The following is a 14782-nucleotide window of genomic DNA, read 5'->3' on the forward strand; positions in this document are numbered from 1 at the left end:
AAGTTAGGGAATTGCATACGCCCCACCTGACCAAGATGAAGGTTTAAAACATTAGTATCTGGCAATGAAAAGAAGATGGTTCAACAGCCAAGTGAAGGAAGCTGAGAGACAATGCACAATAACTCCAACATTTGGAGGGGAAATGAATTTTTAAAAACTTAAGTAATTTACTTTAAATTTAAAAGCACTGTGTAGAAAATACATAATATTTTCCTTTTAATTCAAGATCATTAGCAAGATTGTTTATTAAAGTTCCCTCTTAAAACCTTTGCTCTGGAAGTTTTTTAATACCATTTTCCTAATACTACAACTAAGATTTGGCATCGAATCAAGAATCTTTTCTAAAACAAAAATAGTATTTAAAAAGTCATGAAATATTTAACAATGCTGCCTTTTGGTACATGTCCCAGACTAGCAGAATGTACAAGAAGTGGAGAAACCAATTATTTTAAGGTAATATAACAATCAATCATGTATCACATTAGGAAACATTATCTTGAATTTAGACTTCTATCCCTAGTCAAATTGTGAAATGAGAGATTAAAAAAAAAAGACATTTAGACTTTCAGGACTCAGGAAATCTATGTTTAAGAAAACCAAATGCCCTGGCTGGTGTGGCTCAGTGGATTGACCACCTGCCTGTGAACCAAAAAGTCATCGGTTTGATTACCTGGAAGGGCACATGTCCAGGTTGCAGGCCAGTTCCCCCAGCACTGATGTTTCTCCCTCCCTTCCCATCTCTCTAAAAGCAAATAAGTAAAATCATTTTTAAAAACTTCTTATAAAAAGAGAGAAAATGTGTTTCATGTGCCCTTTCTAAGGGAGCTGAGTATATATTCCAGTGAAGCAAAAGAGTGACAACCAAGAAAGAGAAAGATGTGCAATACAAGAAATGGTAGATTTAACCTGGAGGTGTAGACGGACTTCTGCGCAGTAGTCCTACTGAACACCTCATCAGATTAGAACAGAAAGAAGAGTGTCCTCAGAAAGGATAAGGGAATTGATTTTAAGCTATAGACAAAGTGGTTAAGAAGCTCAAATTTTTAATGGCAGGGTGAAGAAGGTACTGTTTCTTCTGTCAGTGAGTTGAAATTACAACTCACACCCCTACACATACACATCTCTAATCTCCATGATCCTTCCTTACTTTTGCCCTTAGCACTTGTTGGTGCTCAACCCATAGTGTGTACTGAATGAATGAATGGGTATGGAGGACTTGAAGCCTATGATCACAATAGTGCCAGAATTGCAGGGCCAACCAAGATCTCCAACGTTATCCTCAAGGGAGAAAATACTGAATCAGCTGAAGGACTTGCCACCCTGGGAAAACTCAGAGTCTAGTCTGTAGTAGTTGCTTCAGTCTCTTGTGCAGTTGGCCATCCCTCTCATTTTAGCAGCACTCCTACACCCTCCTGAGGATACCAAAGCTTTTTTTTCTCCAGTTCTTTTTTTTTTTGACTTATTTTTTTTAAGACAGTTTTAGGTTTACAACATTGAAAGGGAGGCACAGGGATTTCCCATATGTCTCCTCCCCCCACACATTCACAGGCTTCCCCATCATCAACATCACTCACTGGAGTAGTACATTTGTTGCCAAGGATGGCCCTACACCGACACATCGCAACCACCCAAAGTCTGTAGTTTACCTTCGAGTTCACTTTTGGTGCTGTATGTTCTATGGGTTTGGACAAATGTATAATGACATATATCCATTATTATTATTATAATAGAGTATTTTCACTGTCAAAAATTCCTCTGTGTTCCATCTATTCACCCCTTCCCTGCCCCTTCCAGACACTAGTAACCACTAATCTTTTTACTGTCTCTACAGTTTTGCCTTCTCCAGAGTGTCATATAGTTAGAATCCTCCAGATTGGCTTCTTCCACTTAGAGATAAGCATTTCAGTTTTCTCCATTTCTTTTTATGTCTTGATAGCTCATTTTTAAAGCACTGAGTAATATTCCATCAGCTAGGTGAGAATAAAAATGATTGATTTGACCCTATATAGGTAAGGGTGGGAGTTGTCAGTAAGAAGGTGACAAAGGCATTCTTGACCCCATTCCAGGTAGGAATTGGTACTCTATTTCCAGAGTAATTGGACAGTTTCACATTTCAAACATAAACGCTCTGATCCAGCAGTTCTTTTAGGAACTGCTATAGACAGGCAAATTCAGGCATCTCCTGGGGGCTTCTCCCATCCCAAGAACCTGGATTCTCAGGAGTATGTCTTTTGTTTTGTCAAGGAAACTTGATTCCAAGGGGACCAACAAGCCAAGGTTCCTTGAGCCACGGACCAATCCCTGTCTTTCTCTGTTTCTGTTCCTTCATCCTGTACTTGGTAAACTCCTATTCCTCCTTCATTTATTTAAACCAAATGTTTCAAAGGTCTTTCTGACTCCCCATGCTAAAGTACAATAGGTCTACCCATTCTTATTGTTTCTTCTTAGGGCACAACCAACATTTAAGTTGCATGTTTACCTATGGGGATATTTACATAGGGTCTGCACTCCCCACAAGAGTAAGGGCTGTGACTGCTCTGTCCCTCACTATGTCCCCAGAGCCTGGTACTGGGCCTGACTCATTGGGGCACTCAACTGGGTACTGCCTGTCTGTCCCGAACCCGCTCTAGTTTCACCCCAGGGCCAGGGAACTCACCCAGAAGCTTGCCCAGAGTGCCTGATATGCACGGAGCAGTCTGGGAGCCAGTCATCCTCATCCTGGGTCCTCAGGAGTCAGGTGAGAGTAGATGAACTTTATAGTAAAGGCCAATAATTATAGTCACTGATACAATTCGTGACCTAGCAGAGGCAAATGCAACTTGTGAGATGCCACAATCAGGCTGGGTCTGAGCCTGACCCTAAAGCCTTCCTCCTGGACCTCACTAGGGATCAGTCTCCACGTTCTTGGCTTCTGGCACCATGAACCTCTTGCTCACCCTCCTTTGTCTAAACATGCCCCGTTGCCTGGGAATGTCCCTAGGCTGGGTCCTCCACTCCAGTGTACTCTGTTCAGGCAGGGCCAGCAGAGGGCAGAGGACAGGGAGGAATGCAGGAAGGAAAGGAGCCTAGTGGCAGGGGCCCAACGCCTCAGCACTTACCCACCATACCCCTCAACATTCTGATCCTTGAGATATTTGCAGCCAAATGCCAGGACCACTCCCCAATACCCAGGGATCTATGTCATCACCAGGGAGAAATGATCTAGCTTCTCAAGGCTGTGGCGGGGTCTTTGCTGCATGCCCAGTTTGGTTTACTTGTTAGAAGTATTGAAGTCAAAGATGTGTTTGAGTCCTACCCCCAAAATTAAGCTATGTGACCCTAGCCTTTCTATGTCACAGAGCTCCTATTAATAAATCTGGGTTTTTTTAAATACTTGCTCCATGATATTGTGAGCAGGGGCAGACCTAGGTTTTATGGAGCCTGAAGCCCCTATGGCTTGATGGATCCTCCAATGAGGAGTCCTGAAGCTTCAGCTTCAAGGTCAATATATCACCGATCTGTGCAAGAAAATAAGCAGAAAATGCCATGCCCTCCTTGCCCTGCCTGCTTTGCAGTGAAGATGTGGGTCCATAATCCAGGTCCCACCAATCTAAAGTCACATCTAAGAATCAGAAGCTAGCACCCTCCACAACCCCTCCTGGCAGCTGATGGCAACAGTAAGGACAGCTCCCTTATTTCCAGAGGTAATTGGTACCGTAGTTCTGGTGGCAACTGTCAGGCCCCAGACCAACTCTCTGGCTCAGTGGAATTTGGTATATTCCATTTGTGTGGTCTCAAATCCGCTGCCTTGAGCTTCCTAAAGGTTTTGTGAGCTTTTTTTCCTTTTAGTCATTTTTTAAGCTCAGTACTAAGCCCTCTACACAGCCAGCATCTCTTTAATAAGATTTTGCAGCCTGAGCTAGGTGTTACAGTTGCAGTTAGGAATCCTACTCCACTCTCCTCTAGGGCTTTGGCCTGGAATGACCAAAGGAAGACAGAGCCTTCCCCCGCCCCCCTCCTGTGCTCGCAGCAAACCTGATCTAGTTACACTCACCCTGTGACCTGCCCTCCAAGCACTGATCCTGCTGCCAACCTCTTGTTCCACCACACGCTCTGCCTGGCTTGCCGCCCAGACCTTCCCAGCCTTCTCTCCCTCCACCTTTGCTCCTCTCTGCGTCCCTCCAGACTTATCTAGGAGACTCCAGATTCCTTACCCAGGACCCAGAGCTGACCACTTTCTGTATTGCACACTTGTGGTTCTAGCCATGGCTGACTGTTCTTCCCTAGGACAAATAAGATAGGAAAACCTGACCCATCTTTGTCCAGGAGACAGGTCCCTGCAAGCCTAATTTAGCAAAATCTTCCTCCTCCCTTCATTCTCCTTCTTACTGTGTGGCCTTGGACAAGTCCCTTCACTCTGGCATGTTGCTTGTCAAACTTTACAGGCTGTAAACTCTAACCTGTATCACACAGGTTAATTATGTTTATTTCTGTATGTAGGATCTTTCCTATCAGGACAAATCAAAGGTTTGCCTTACCTGGGCAGGTGATGGGGGGGTGTGGGCTCCTGGGAGATGGGGCAGAGAGAGACTAGGGAGAAGACCACAAGATAAGAGGCATCTGGTCTGATTTTTTGCTGAAGATACAAGTGGATGTAAATGTCAACAGCTTTGTTGGAGTATGGTGCCAGGGACATGGGGACAATGGAGTCTGAGGTGTGTCTGAGCACATAGATGTACAGACTTTGGGACCCAGCCCACTGCAGTACTCCTCCACTCCCAAACAGGGAGGAGACACCCTTCTCAGCTGCTGGGTGATGCATCATCTGAGGGAGGAGAGAGATAAGAGGAAAGGAAGAGATTGAGTAGAAGCCAAGTCGTCTGAACTATTCCCAGTGCCCAGAGGAAGTGGGGGCAGGAGCTTTGCTTTCCATGAAGAATGTGCCTATTGGGAACTTGGCTGGGAAAGAGAGCTCGAAGGAAAACCAAGCAATGGCAATAAGGAAACACGGAGTTTGGGGGATGCGGCCCTATCCTAATGCAAGGGAGGACGCCCGAACTCCAGGCCACTGCAGTAACGGCCTGTGCACTGGCCTGTGCACCGTGTTTCCCGGTTCCCTCCACACCATAGTTTCCTCCACAGCTGGGGCCCACTGCTAAGGCCCGGGGTGCTTGTTGGTGGATGATGCCCAGCTGAAGCTGCTCGGGCCACGCGGCAACACCAGGTCCAGGGAGAGGTCACGCTGCTCATCCTCGGAAAACACAGGCCGGTAGCCCAGCAATTGCAGTGCGCCAGCACACAGCTCCTGCACGCGGCGGATCTTGGTGAAGGACAGCGCATGGCGCCAGGCCTGGGAGACATTGAGTGCATCCCTGGACGTGGTCTTGAAGGCCTCGCGGCGCGCGCCAGGCCCGGACCCATGAGTGATGTTGTGGATCCAGGCCTCCAACTGCGGCGTGAGGCTCAGGCCAGCGAAGGCATAGAGTGCGCGGATCTCCGGCAGCGGTGCTCGCGCCAGGTCCTCGAAGCGCACCAGTCGGTAGCGGCCACGCAAGAAGGGCGGTGGCTTGTGGGTGGCAGCCTCAGCGATGCGCACGTGGCTGCGGCACACCTCGCGCACCACACGTAGGCCCGGGTCGGCCTCCACCCACGTGCCATTGGTGCCCAGTACGATGCCATTGTCACGTGCCAGTGCCTTGGCTGTCTGCTCACGTGAGCGCAGCACCGCCCGCGGGTCCCGCACGAGGTGCACAATGTGCAGGTTGAGCGCTGGGTCGGTTAGCAGTGGGTAGAGCACCTGCAGGTTGAAGAAGCGCACCTCCTTGAGCACTACGTGGCTGTAGGAGCGGCAGGCTTCCTGGGCCAGGCTGAAGGGCCTCCGTGCACACAGCGGCTTGCACACGGCCTCGCTGCTGATGGCTCCACGCTGAAAGGCATTGCAGGCTGGTGGTGAGCACAGTGCGCGGCTCACCGCCCACTGAAAGAGGTCGGAGAGGTTGCGACGCCACGGCAGGTAGGCGTCAAACACCTCCATGTCACACAGGAAGACCGAACGCACCAGGTCACGCACTGCCATGTGCAGCGCCGGCGCGCTGCCCTGTGACAGGGCGGACCACACGTGCCACGCAGGCTCCATTAGGTAGAAGACATCAGGGTGTTGGCTGAAGAGCTGGCCCACAAAGGACGAGCCTGAGCGCCAGGAGGACAGCACCAGCACGTGCACTCGCTCCTCGCCACTCGCTGGGGATGTCAGCCTGGGCCGGGAGACCAGGAAGAGCAGGAGGCCCGTCTGCGCCAGCAAGAGCACGGTCACTGCGGTGCTGGAGATGCGTGGCAGCCACATGCTGCTGGCCGAAGCCTGCAGGGAGGGGAGTTTACCTGTTAGGGACCACAGCCCGCTCACCCACTCCACACCCCAACTCCTGCCCAGTGATTGTGGGGGGCAGTCCTGGGGATGCGACCTTAAGCCCTACAGTGATCTAGTCTATGCAGAGCAAAAGGCCAGTGGCAGAATGCTACGGGAAAGGTGGTCTCCCCTCTCTCCTCTCTCTCCCTCTCCCTCTCCTCCTGCTTCCCTTCTTCTCTCCCTCCTTATCTGATGAAGGAAATATTTTAAAAACAAAACTCCTGCCTTTTGGTTAAGAATTCCTTTTGGGGAAACACTTTTAGGTTGTTTAGCTAAACAGCATGATGGATGATTTGGTTCCCTCAGTTTGAATCCTGGCTCTGAGGCTTCCTAGCCTGTGATCTTGGACCAAACACTTAACCTCTCTGTGACTCAGTTTACTCATCTGTAAAAAGGGGATAATACTGGTCCTGGAGTATTGTAATAAGCATGGGGGTGGGGCAAATGTGCTAAACTCCTCTAACTGATAACTCGCATTATTCCACACAGTGATCTTCTGCATTGTTTCATTTTTTAAAACAAGTAGATACAACTTTTGTTATTAAAAGTAAACAAATAAATAAAAAAAAAAGACAAAGGACACCAACTGTTGCCATCAGGAGACGTGGACTCACGGGTGGGCATCCTTCCAGAGCCTGTGAGTTTGCAGAAGAATCCAGTTCAGGGAGAGGTAGGACAGACCCAGAGAAGCTGGGAGGTGAGAACGGAGTCAGACCCCTGGTGGCTGCTTGCCCTTTCCCTGCTGAGGCTACTCACCACTGCCCAGGGCTGCTGGGATAGCTGCCCACCTCAATCACAAATCCATGGAAGATGCTGGAGGGCCCTCAGGTCCTGAGAAAGCAGGAGGGAGGCTGGGTTAGAGTCCCACGGAGGGGATAGTGCTGCACATTGGGAGGGCTTTGCCTTTCCAGACTGACAGGGAGTTCCATGCGGTAGGGGCAAAGCTGCCCTGCCCCTGGCTGCCACTGGGCACAGAGCAGATGCTGGATACATTTTTCCAAATGACTGAACTGACTGTCTCTCCTGCTAAGTGCAGGAGAGGGGACTGCCTTCGAGTTCCGACCATGCCACTCAGGAGCTGTGAGACCTGGGGCAAATGACTTGAATTCTCCAAGGCTCAGTTTCCTCCTTGGTAAGTTGGGGATAACATTTAACCTCTTACAGTTGTTGTGAGGAATGCTGGCATAGACACAGGTGAGGAAAGGGCTTGTTAAGGCATCATACTTATTTCCCATGTTACTGTTGTAGTGTTGAGCTGTGTCTGGAGAGCAGGAACCATGGAGGTCACCTAGAGGACACACCCTGAGGTCACCTATGCTTGGAATCCCAGCACTTCCCAGGCCCACCCCTAGCCCCTCAACCACCCCTGACTCTTTCAGTGAATCTTAAAAAAAAAGATTTTATTTATTTATTCTTAGAGAGAAGGGAAGGGAGGGAAAAAGGGAAAGAAACATTGAAGTGAGAGAGAAACATCAATTGGTTGCCTTTCACATCTACGCTGATTGAGTACAGAACCCACAACCCAGACAAGTGCCCGCGTCCTGAGAATCGAACCAGCGTCCTTTTGCTTTGAGGGATGATGCCCAACCAAGTGAACCACACCAGTCAGGGCATTTGGTGAATCTTTAAAATGTCATGTTTGTGCTACGGGAAGGAACACTGAGCCTCTCACACCCCAAGCTTCCCTAGTTTTCTTCTCTTTGCTCCTGAGATAATCTCAAGGATGAGGTGCTTTGGCAGGAAGAGGCCTGGAAGTTGCCTCCTTGCTTTCACAGCATTTGCTCCCTAATGACACCCTCTCTGTCCATGTCACCAATGAGAGAAGCCAGGGACTAGACTGTGAGCAGATCCCTTGTCTGCTCCTTCCCCTTATCGGGAGGCTGCAGGAGAGGGTGGAGGACGCCCAACAGCCGCCATCTGCTGGCTCCAGAAGATGGCCCCTGCCTCTGGGACCCCATGCCCACTCCTGGAAAACCTGCAAGCCACCCATCTGCCCTGCACTTGTTATTTAAAATAATTGATTTTTTTTTCTGTTGCTTACTACCATGAGTTCTGATTAGACAGTGGATCCCACTGGTGGGGTGGCCGGGGGGTAGCAGTACAAAGGAGCAGGGGCAGAGCTCCTGGAGGGCTGGCTATGCTCTGTTTCTTGACAAGGGTGCTAACTACATGTGTGCTCAATTTGTGAAAAGTCAGCAGGCTCTCCTTACATGATCTGTACTTTTTTCTGTATGTCTATTTCAATAAAATGTTTAAAATCCTGACTAAGATAGTAAGTGTCATATCAGAGAAGGTCCCAAAGACTGGATGAATAAACGATGACAAATATTTGCTGATTGAAGTCAGATGCTCTGTGATCCAAATCCAAAGGGAATAATTTCCCACTTATCCCGCATTTCTTTCTGCTGAGCATCTTAAAGTTTCAATACCCTCTACATATCCCTGACTATTTCTTGGCCTGAGAGATCTAGGAAGGAGCTATCATTCCACCTGATTTGCAGTCAGGAAAACCAAGTAAGCGCAGGGAATGGTTTGCCACGGCAGGGGCCGAGCTGGAGCCCAGGAGCAGTGCTGGGCAGCACTGACTTGTAGCTCAGTTCTGTGTGTCCTCAACTCCGCAGCATGTCCTGTCACCAGCCTCTCCCGGCCCTGGCAAAGAATCCAAGGGAGTGAAATATAATAGTAGGTACAAATTCCTGGCTTAGATTTCTCTCAGTTCGGCATCAGCTGGAGGCCAGCCCTGTTCCGGAATCCCAAAGGCCGGAGAAAATGGATTTGGATGTGGAATCAGTGGACCCTGGGTATCAGGGGTCACTGGGTCACCCCCCAGGGGGGAAACAGCTCCAGTGGAGCCCAGGGCATCCATTAGGGAGAAGGCTGAAAAGGAGGGGAAGAGAAAGAGAAAAGGGAGAGGAGGAAAAGAGAAAAGAAAAATAAAAGAAAGCAGAGAGGGAGGAAAAGAGAGAGAGAGGAAGATGAGTGTTTATGGTGGGGTGAGAACAAGAACCATCAGCAAATACCACCTACTGAGGGCTTCCTATATGCCAAGCCTTTTCCACCCATCCTCACATTTAACCTTCAGAACAACCCTGCCAAGTGACCTGTTGCTCATCCCTATTTTACGGCTGAAGAAACGGAGGCTTAGAAAGATTAAGGAATTTGCCTAGAGGACCCACCCAACAGCTGAACCCTAGTCAGTCTGTGAACCCTAGTAGTCTAAGTTTAGCACTTTTAACTATATAGTATCAAGTGAAAAAACACAAGTAACAAAACATACACACAAATACACACACCAAGTGTGTCAACTGTGTTTAACACCACTCTGTTATAAAGACATGCATATCAAAGGACACCCAGAGATGGGAGAAAGTATTTGCTAATCATATCTAGAGCGAAGGACTGACACCCGGGATATATAACATGCTGTTACAACTCCACGGTAAAAGAAAACTGGATTTGAAAATGGGCAAAAGATTTGAGGAGACATTTCTCCAAAGATATGCAAAGAACCTATAAGCTCATGAAAAGATGCTTAATGTTTTTAGTCATTAGAGAAATGCAAATCAAAGCTATAAGGGGAGCCCACTTTCCATCTACTAGGGTGGCTAAAATGAAAAAGAGAGAGAGTAACAAGTGTTAGTGAGAACGGGGAGAAATTGGAACCTCATATACTGCTGATGGGAATGGGATTGGTGCCGTTGCTGTGGAAAAAAGGCAGTTCCTCAGAAGTGTAAGGAGTTACCAAGTGATATAGCAACTCCAAAATACCCATCCAAGAGTATTAAAAACATATGCTTACACAAAAACTTATTTATGAACTGTCATAACAGCATTATTCATAATGGCCAAACGTGGAAACATCTCACAGGTTCATCAATTGATGAATAGATACAAAAATGTGAGTGTCCATATAACTGAATATTATCTGGCAATAAAAAAGGAAGGACGTACGGATGCATGCTACAACGTGGATGAACCGTGAGGTGCTTAACGCACAACACTGAATACACCACAAACCAGTGAACTGTATACTTTAAAAGGGTGCACTTTAAGGTATGTGAATTATATCTCAACAAAGCTGTTATAAAAAACACGCATTCTATACTCGGTCTCCACACACACCCGGTACGGAGGCAGTGAGGGCACAGTTAGCACGTTCCCCTTTGTTCCCCCAGATGTTGCCTGAGCCCTTTTGTTACAGAGATAATCTGGAATGTTCTCTGGTTTATTTTTGTAACCTTTTATTTTGCTGCATATTAGTGGTTATTTTGGCATGGCCAGATTAATGTTTTTTCTTGTTAATGTTTTGCTGTATTTTCCAGACAGTCTGTAATAAACTTTGATTACTGTGGTAATCCTAAAATCAGTTCTTTTCAGTTGGTTAAAGGAGGCATGGGTGGAGCTTGCCTGCTCCAGCGTTCACTGCAGGGAGAGAGGTGCCTGCAAATCTGTCTCCCAGCTGACATGGTACCCAGTAGACTGGAGAACAGGCACATGGGATGAATGACCTCCTACGCAGTGACACACACGCTCACTCAGGGGCAGAACATGTGTCTGGGCCCAAGCCTTGGCCACATCTGCCATCTCTCTGCTGGCCCTATTAGCAACTGCATGGCATCGGCCCGAGTCAGGGAGGCTGGAGTCGCACAGCCCCCGTGCTGCTGGAGGAAGCAGGTTTGCCTGCAAAAATCTATTGAGAAATGAAATCAAATTGGTCTGGGAAAAGAGCTTCCAGTCCCCCAGCTCAGAGGCACCCTGGGGGCACTTCTGAGAGGATAACTCATAAACCCCTTTCCCTAGCTCTGAGTTTTGGGGGTCCCCAAAGTACACTTTGCACAGCACCTAGTTTGGTCTAAATCATAGAACCTGCCAGCTGGAGGGCCCTCCAGTCTGGGGCTTCCACCTCTGCACTGTAGTAACGCACGCACAGGACAGAGGCACCGAGTGAGTGCCCTGTGTTCCCCTGTGCTCCCCCCGGTGTTGACTGAGCCCTTCTGTTACAGAGATAATCCGGAATGTTCTCTGGTTTATTTTTGTAACCTTTTATTTTGATTGATCGATTTTTAAAAAGTAAATCAATTTTACACTTCGATGACATAAAAAAAGGGATTGTTTTAGAAGAAATCAACTCAAAACACATAACAAGTGGTGGAACTTGTATGACTTCTGATCCAAACAAACCAACTGCAAGAAGATATCTTTAAGGTAATCAGAGGAATAGTAATATGAACAGAGTATTAGGTGATATTGTGAAATCATTGTTAATGCTATTATCATTACCCAGAATTCTCTTGTTCATGCATTTCTGTACCTATCTCCCCTTACTAGACTAGAAGCAGAGCCCAGTCAGTCTCATTAACGGGAATACAGGGTAGCACAGTGGCTAATAGTGTGAACTCCACTTGATAATTTATTGTGAGATCTTGGGTAGGTTACTTAATCTCTCTGTGCCTTTCCCCCCTAATCTAGAAGATGGAGAATACTGCCCTGGCTGGTGTGGCTCAATGGATTGAGTGCCTGCCTGTGAACAGAAAGGTCACTGGTTCAATTCCCAGGCAAGGCACATGCCTGGGTTGCGGGGCAGGTCCCTAATTGGGGGCATGTGAAAGACAACTGATGGATGTATCTCTCACACACTGATGTTTTCTCTCCCTCTCTTTTTCCCTGTCTCTAAAAAAAATAAATGAAATATTTAAAAAAAGATTGGGAAAATAATACAGGTATGGACAAGAGTAGGTTTACATAATAGAAATAAATGATATACTAAATAAATAATAATACAAGAATAAACTGTGTTTCACATACTCAAAACTGTAAACCTTTGGCCCACTCCTGTATAACCCAATGCATGGGTTTGATTTGATGATCAAATGAATATATATATATAGAGAGAGAGAGAGAGAGCGAGCTTAGAACAATGCCTGGCACATAGTACACTTATAACTACTTGTTCAAGTATGTTCGAAACCCTGGGTGACAACTATATTCTATGAATCCAAGGGAATCCTTGGATCTCATAAGGAAAACTCAAGGACAATAGCCTAATCAGGGTCAGGTGACTCTAGCACCCTAGCAACAGCAGGTGGCAAGTCGAGTAGGGGCAGACCATGTACATTCAAAACATAAACCAGTGAGTAAAGGCCAGAAGTTTGGCTTCTGAAGCCAGGCTGGGTTCAAATCCTCCCTCTACAAGCAGTGAGGCGTGTGACTTTGAGCCTGTCACCCCTAAGCTCTCTGTGCTTCAGGAGACTCCCGTGTAAAGAGGCTATCAGAGCAGCGTACTGGTTGGAGGGGAGTAAATGGAACAATCTAGCTAATAGGCAGCACACTCTTATTAGCTCTGGCACTTGGCTCAGGGTTTCAGAGCATCCAAACCCTTTCTGCTCGTTAGGCCCCAGTTTTCCCATCTGCATGCCTCCGGTACAAGAGGGAATAGAAAGGAGAGGTAACATTTGCTGGACACCTATGCCGAGGCCAAGAGAGGTCTCTGTTAGTCCAGGCGGGGGTGGGGTGGGGGGGCAGGCTCAAATCAGCTGGATCTGGTTCCAAATTCACTCACCAAGCTGCTTTTCCGCAAGAGTTCCGTGAAAAAAGCCCTTCAAGAGCTATCTAGATTAAAGCCATACCCTTTGAAACTCAAGTTTCAAGAGATAAAAGATCCCCAGTAGTGATCTCGCGGGCCGCTGAAGTCCCAGGAAGACACTTTTAAACTAGTGCTTGGGGCAGCGATGCCCTTTGCACATTTTTAGAAGAAACACCACCTTCAGCTCCTCCCCCACAACCCGACCTCCAGCTGCAAGACCAACGACCCCCAACCCCAAAATGTGCCACTGGCCCAGCCCCAAGCCCGCCCAGGGTGGGGGCATCCGCGCGGAGAGGGGACGAAACGAACGTATCCCTAAGCTTGGGGTCCTTGGCTGACCTGGCGCGGCTCCCGAGGCTCGGCAAAGGCTTGTCGTCTCTTCCACGCTCCACTCCACAGTCTGCCGTCTCTTCACTGGGAGTCCGCAGGGGCTGCTTTGCTCCGTAGGGTCCCAAGGCTACTAAGGGATACCCGGAGATGGCAGGGATGAGGCTTTACGGATACCAACTTATTGGAGGCACCTGGAGACCCACGGCGTAGGGAACCTGGAAACAAGGCAGGAGTCCCCGGAAAAAAAGAGGCGTCGTAAGAATGGGATGCTGCGGTGGGGGCAGTCCTGGGGCTTCAAGGACCAGATTCCCCCTAACCCTGGGTCCCCATCCGTACCAGCCCCGCGGCCCTGCGCTACCTGTGCGGCCGCCAGCGGCCCGCGCGCTGTTCCGCGCTGCCCGCCCGGAGCGGAGCGCACACAATGAAGAGCTTTCAGACGTGGCTGTGGTCCCGGAGCCGGCGGGCGGGAGCCAGGATGGGAGGGAAGGAAGAAAGAAGCCGGTTGGCCCCAGGGTCCAGCTACCCTGCCCACCACTGACCGAGGGGCCACGCCTCGGGGGAGGGGCGGCTGCCCAGGGGCGGGCGTAAGAGGGTCCCGGATAAGAGGGGGCACAGGTGGGCTTAAGGGGGCTGCAGGAGGCGCACTGTTTGGACGAGGATGTCAAAGGGCGACGGCAGCCCCCTCTCATCTCACTAATCGACTAAAGTACTGGTCTCCTTCTCCGGTCCCGAGAAGGCAGGCTCCCTTCAAAAAACTTGCGAAGGAAAATAAATCTTAATCGTGCTCCTCCTCGCTCTCAGAGGCATCCTCTCAGCGAGGTGACTTGGAATCCAATCCAAACGGGCTACCCAAGCCCCCGGCCTCAGCCTTACGCCAAGTCCAAGGCTCCTTGATGCCAGGCAGAGCTGTCTGCCCCTCTCCTCTCATCCCCTCGCTGCTCTAGCCCAGAGAGCAGCAAGTCCAGATAAATACAGGATGCGTTTCAATAAATAAAGGAGATTTCCCCTCCACCCTCTACAGATAACAGAGCAGACTCCAGGCATCTGAAAATGACAGACAATTCTGACCTCTGGTAATCTGCGGTGGGTTCTAAATGAGGTCTCTGCTGCTGGAGTATAGATTAGTGCATTCTTTCCAGAATGTGGCTTGGCAAGATGAGTTAAAATCCTTAAGAACTTCATAAGCTTTTGGATTAGTAATTCCTTTCTAGGATCTATCTTAAGGAAATAAACCAGCAACAAGGATTTACATACAGGGTTCACAGAAGTGTTTTTTTATATGACAACCAAAAAAAAAAAAAAAAAAAAGAATGCAGAAGATGAGAAAAATATGTGCCAGAATGCCAACAGTGGTTAACTTCTGGGTAGCAAAGTTACAGACAACTTATTTTCTTTAGTTTTCTATAATTACACATTTCCTCCAATAGGCATTTAGAACTTCTCTGGTCAGAAAGAAACTTCTTTTTAAAAGCACGGACATGAAA

At 48.3% G+C, this 14782-nt stretch overlaps 1 protein-coding gene across 8 annotated transcripts; it reads right to left on the minus strand.

The window, feature by feature from the left end:
- Window positions 1-770: 770 nt before the first annotated feature.
- CHST6 (carbohydrate sulfotransferase 6) lies at window positions 771-14778 on the minus strand. Of its 8 annotated transcripts, none has more exons than XM_028502063.2 (4): window positions 13657-14778; window positions 13308-13513; window positions 7142-7216; window positions 771-6337 (listed from the first exon to the last, which is right to left on the minus strand). In XM_028502063.2, the coding sequence occupies exon 4, from the start codon at window positions 6320-6322 to the stop codon at window positions 5135-5137; it is 1188 nt and encodes a 395-aa protein (XP_028357864.1). In that variant the 5' UTR covers window positions 6323-6337; window positions 7142-7216; window positions 13308-13513; window positions 13657-14778; the 3' UTR covers window positions 771-5134. The 8 variants fall into 8 exon arrangements, 7 of the variants coding, with proteins under 7 accessions (XP_028357864.1, XP_035868120.1, XP_035868123.1 ...); XM_036012227.1 differs by having other exon boundaries at window positions 13635-14778; XM_036012230.1 differs by lacking the exons at window positions 13308-13513; window positions 13657-14778 and adding exons at window positions 7548-7624; window positions 8972-9000.
- Window positions 14779-14782: the final 4 nt, after the last annotated feature.

This window comes from Phyllostomus discolor, chromosome 12 (assembly GCF_004126475.2).
Source record: "Phyllostomus discolor isolate MPI-MPIP mPhyDis1 chromosome 12, mPhyDis1.pri.v3, whole genome shotgun sequence".
Classification (NCBI taxonomy): domain Eukaryota; kingdom Metazoa; phylum Chordata; class Mammalia; order Chiroptera; family Phyllostomidae; genus Phyllostomus; species Phyllostomus discolor.

Coding starts and splice junctions, on each gene's coding strand:
- CHST6 (XM_036012231.1), bottom strand. CDS start 6,322: ATGTGGCTGCCACGCATCTCCAGCACCGCAGTGACCGTGCTCTTGCTG.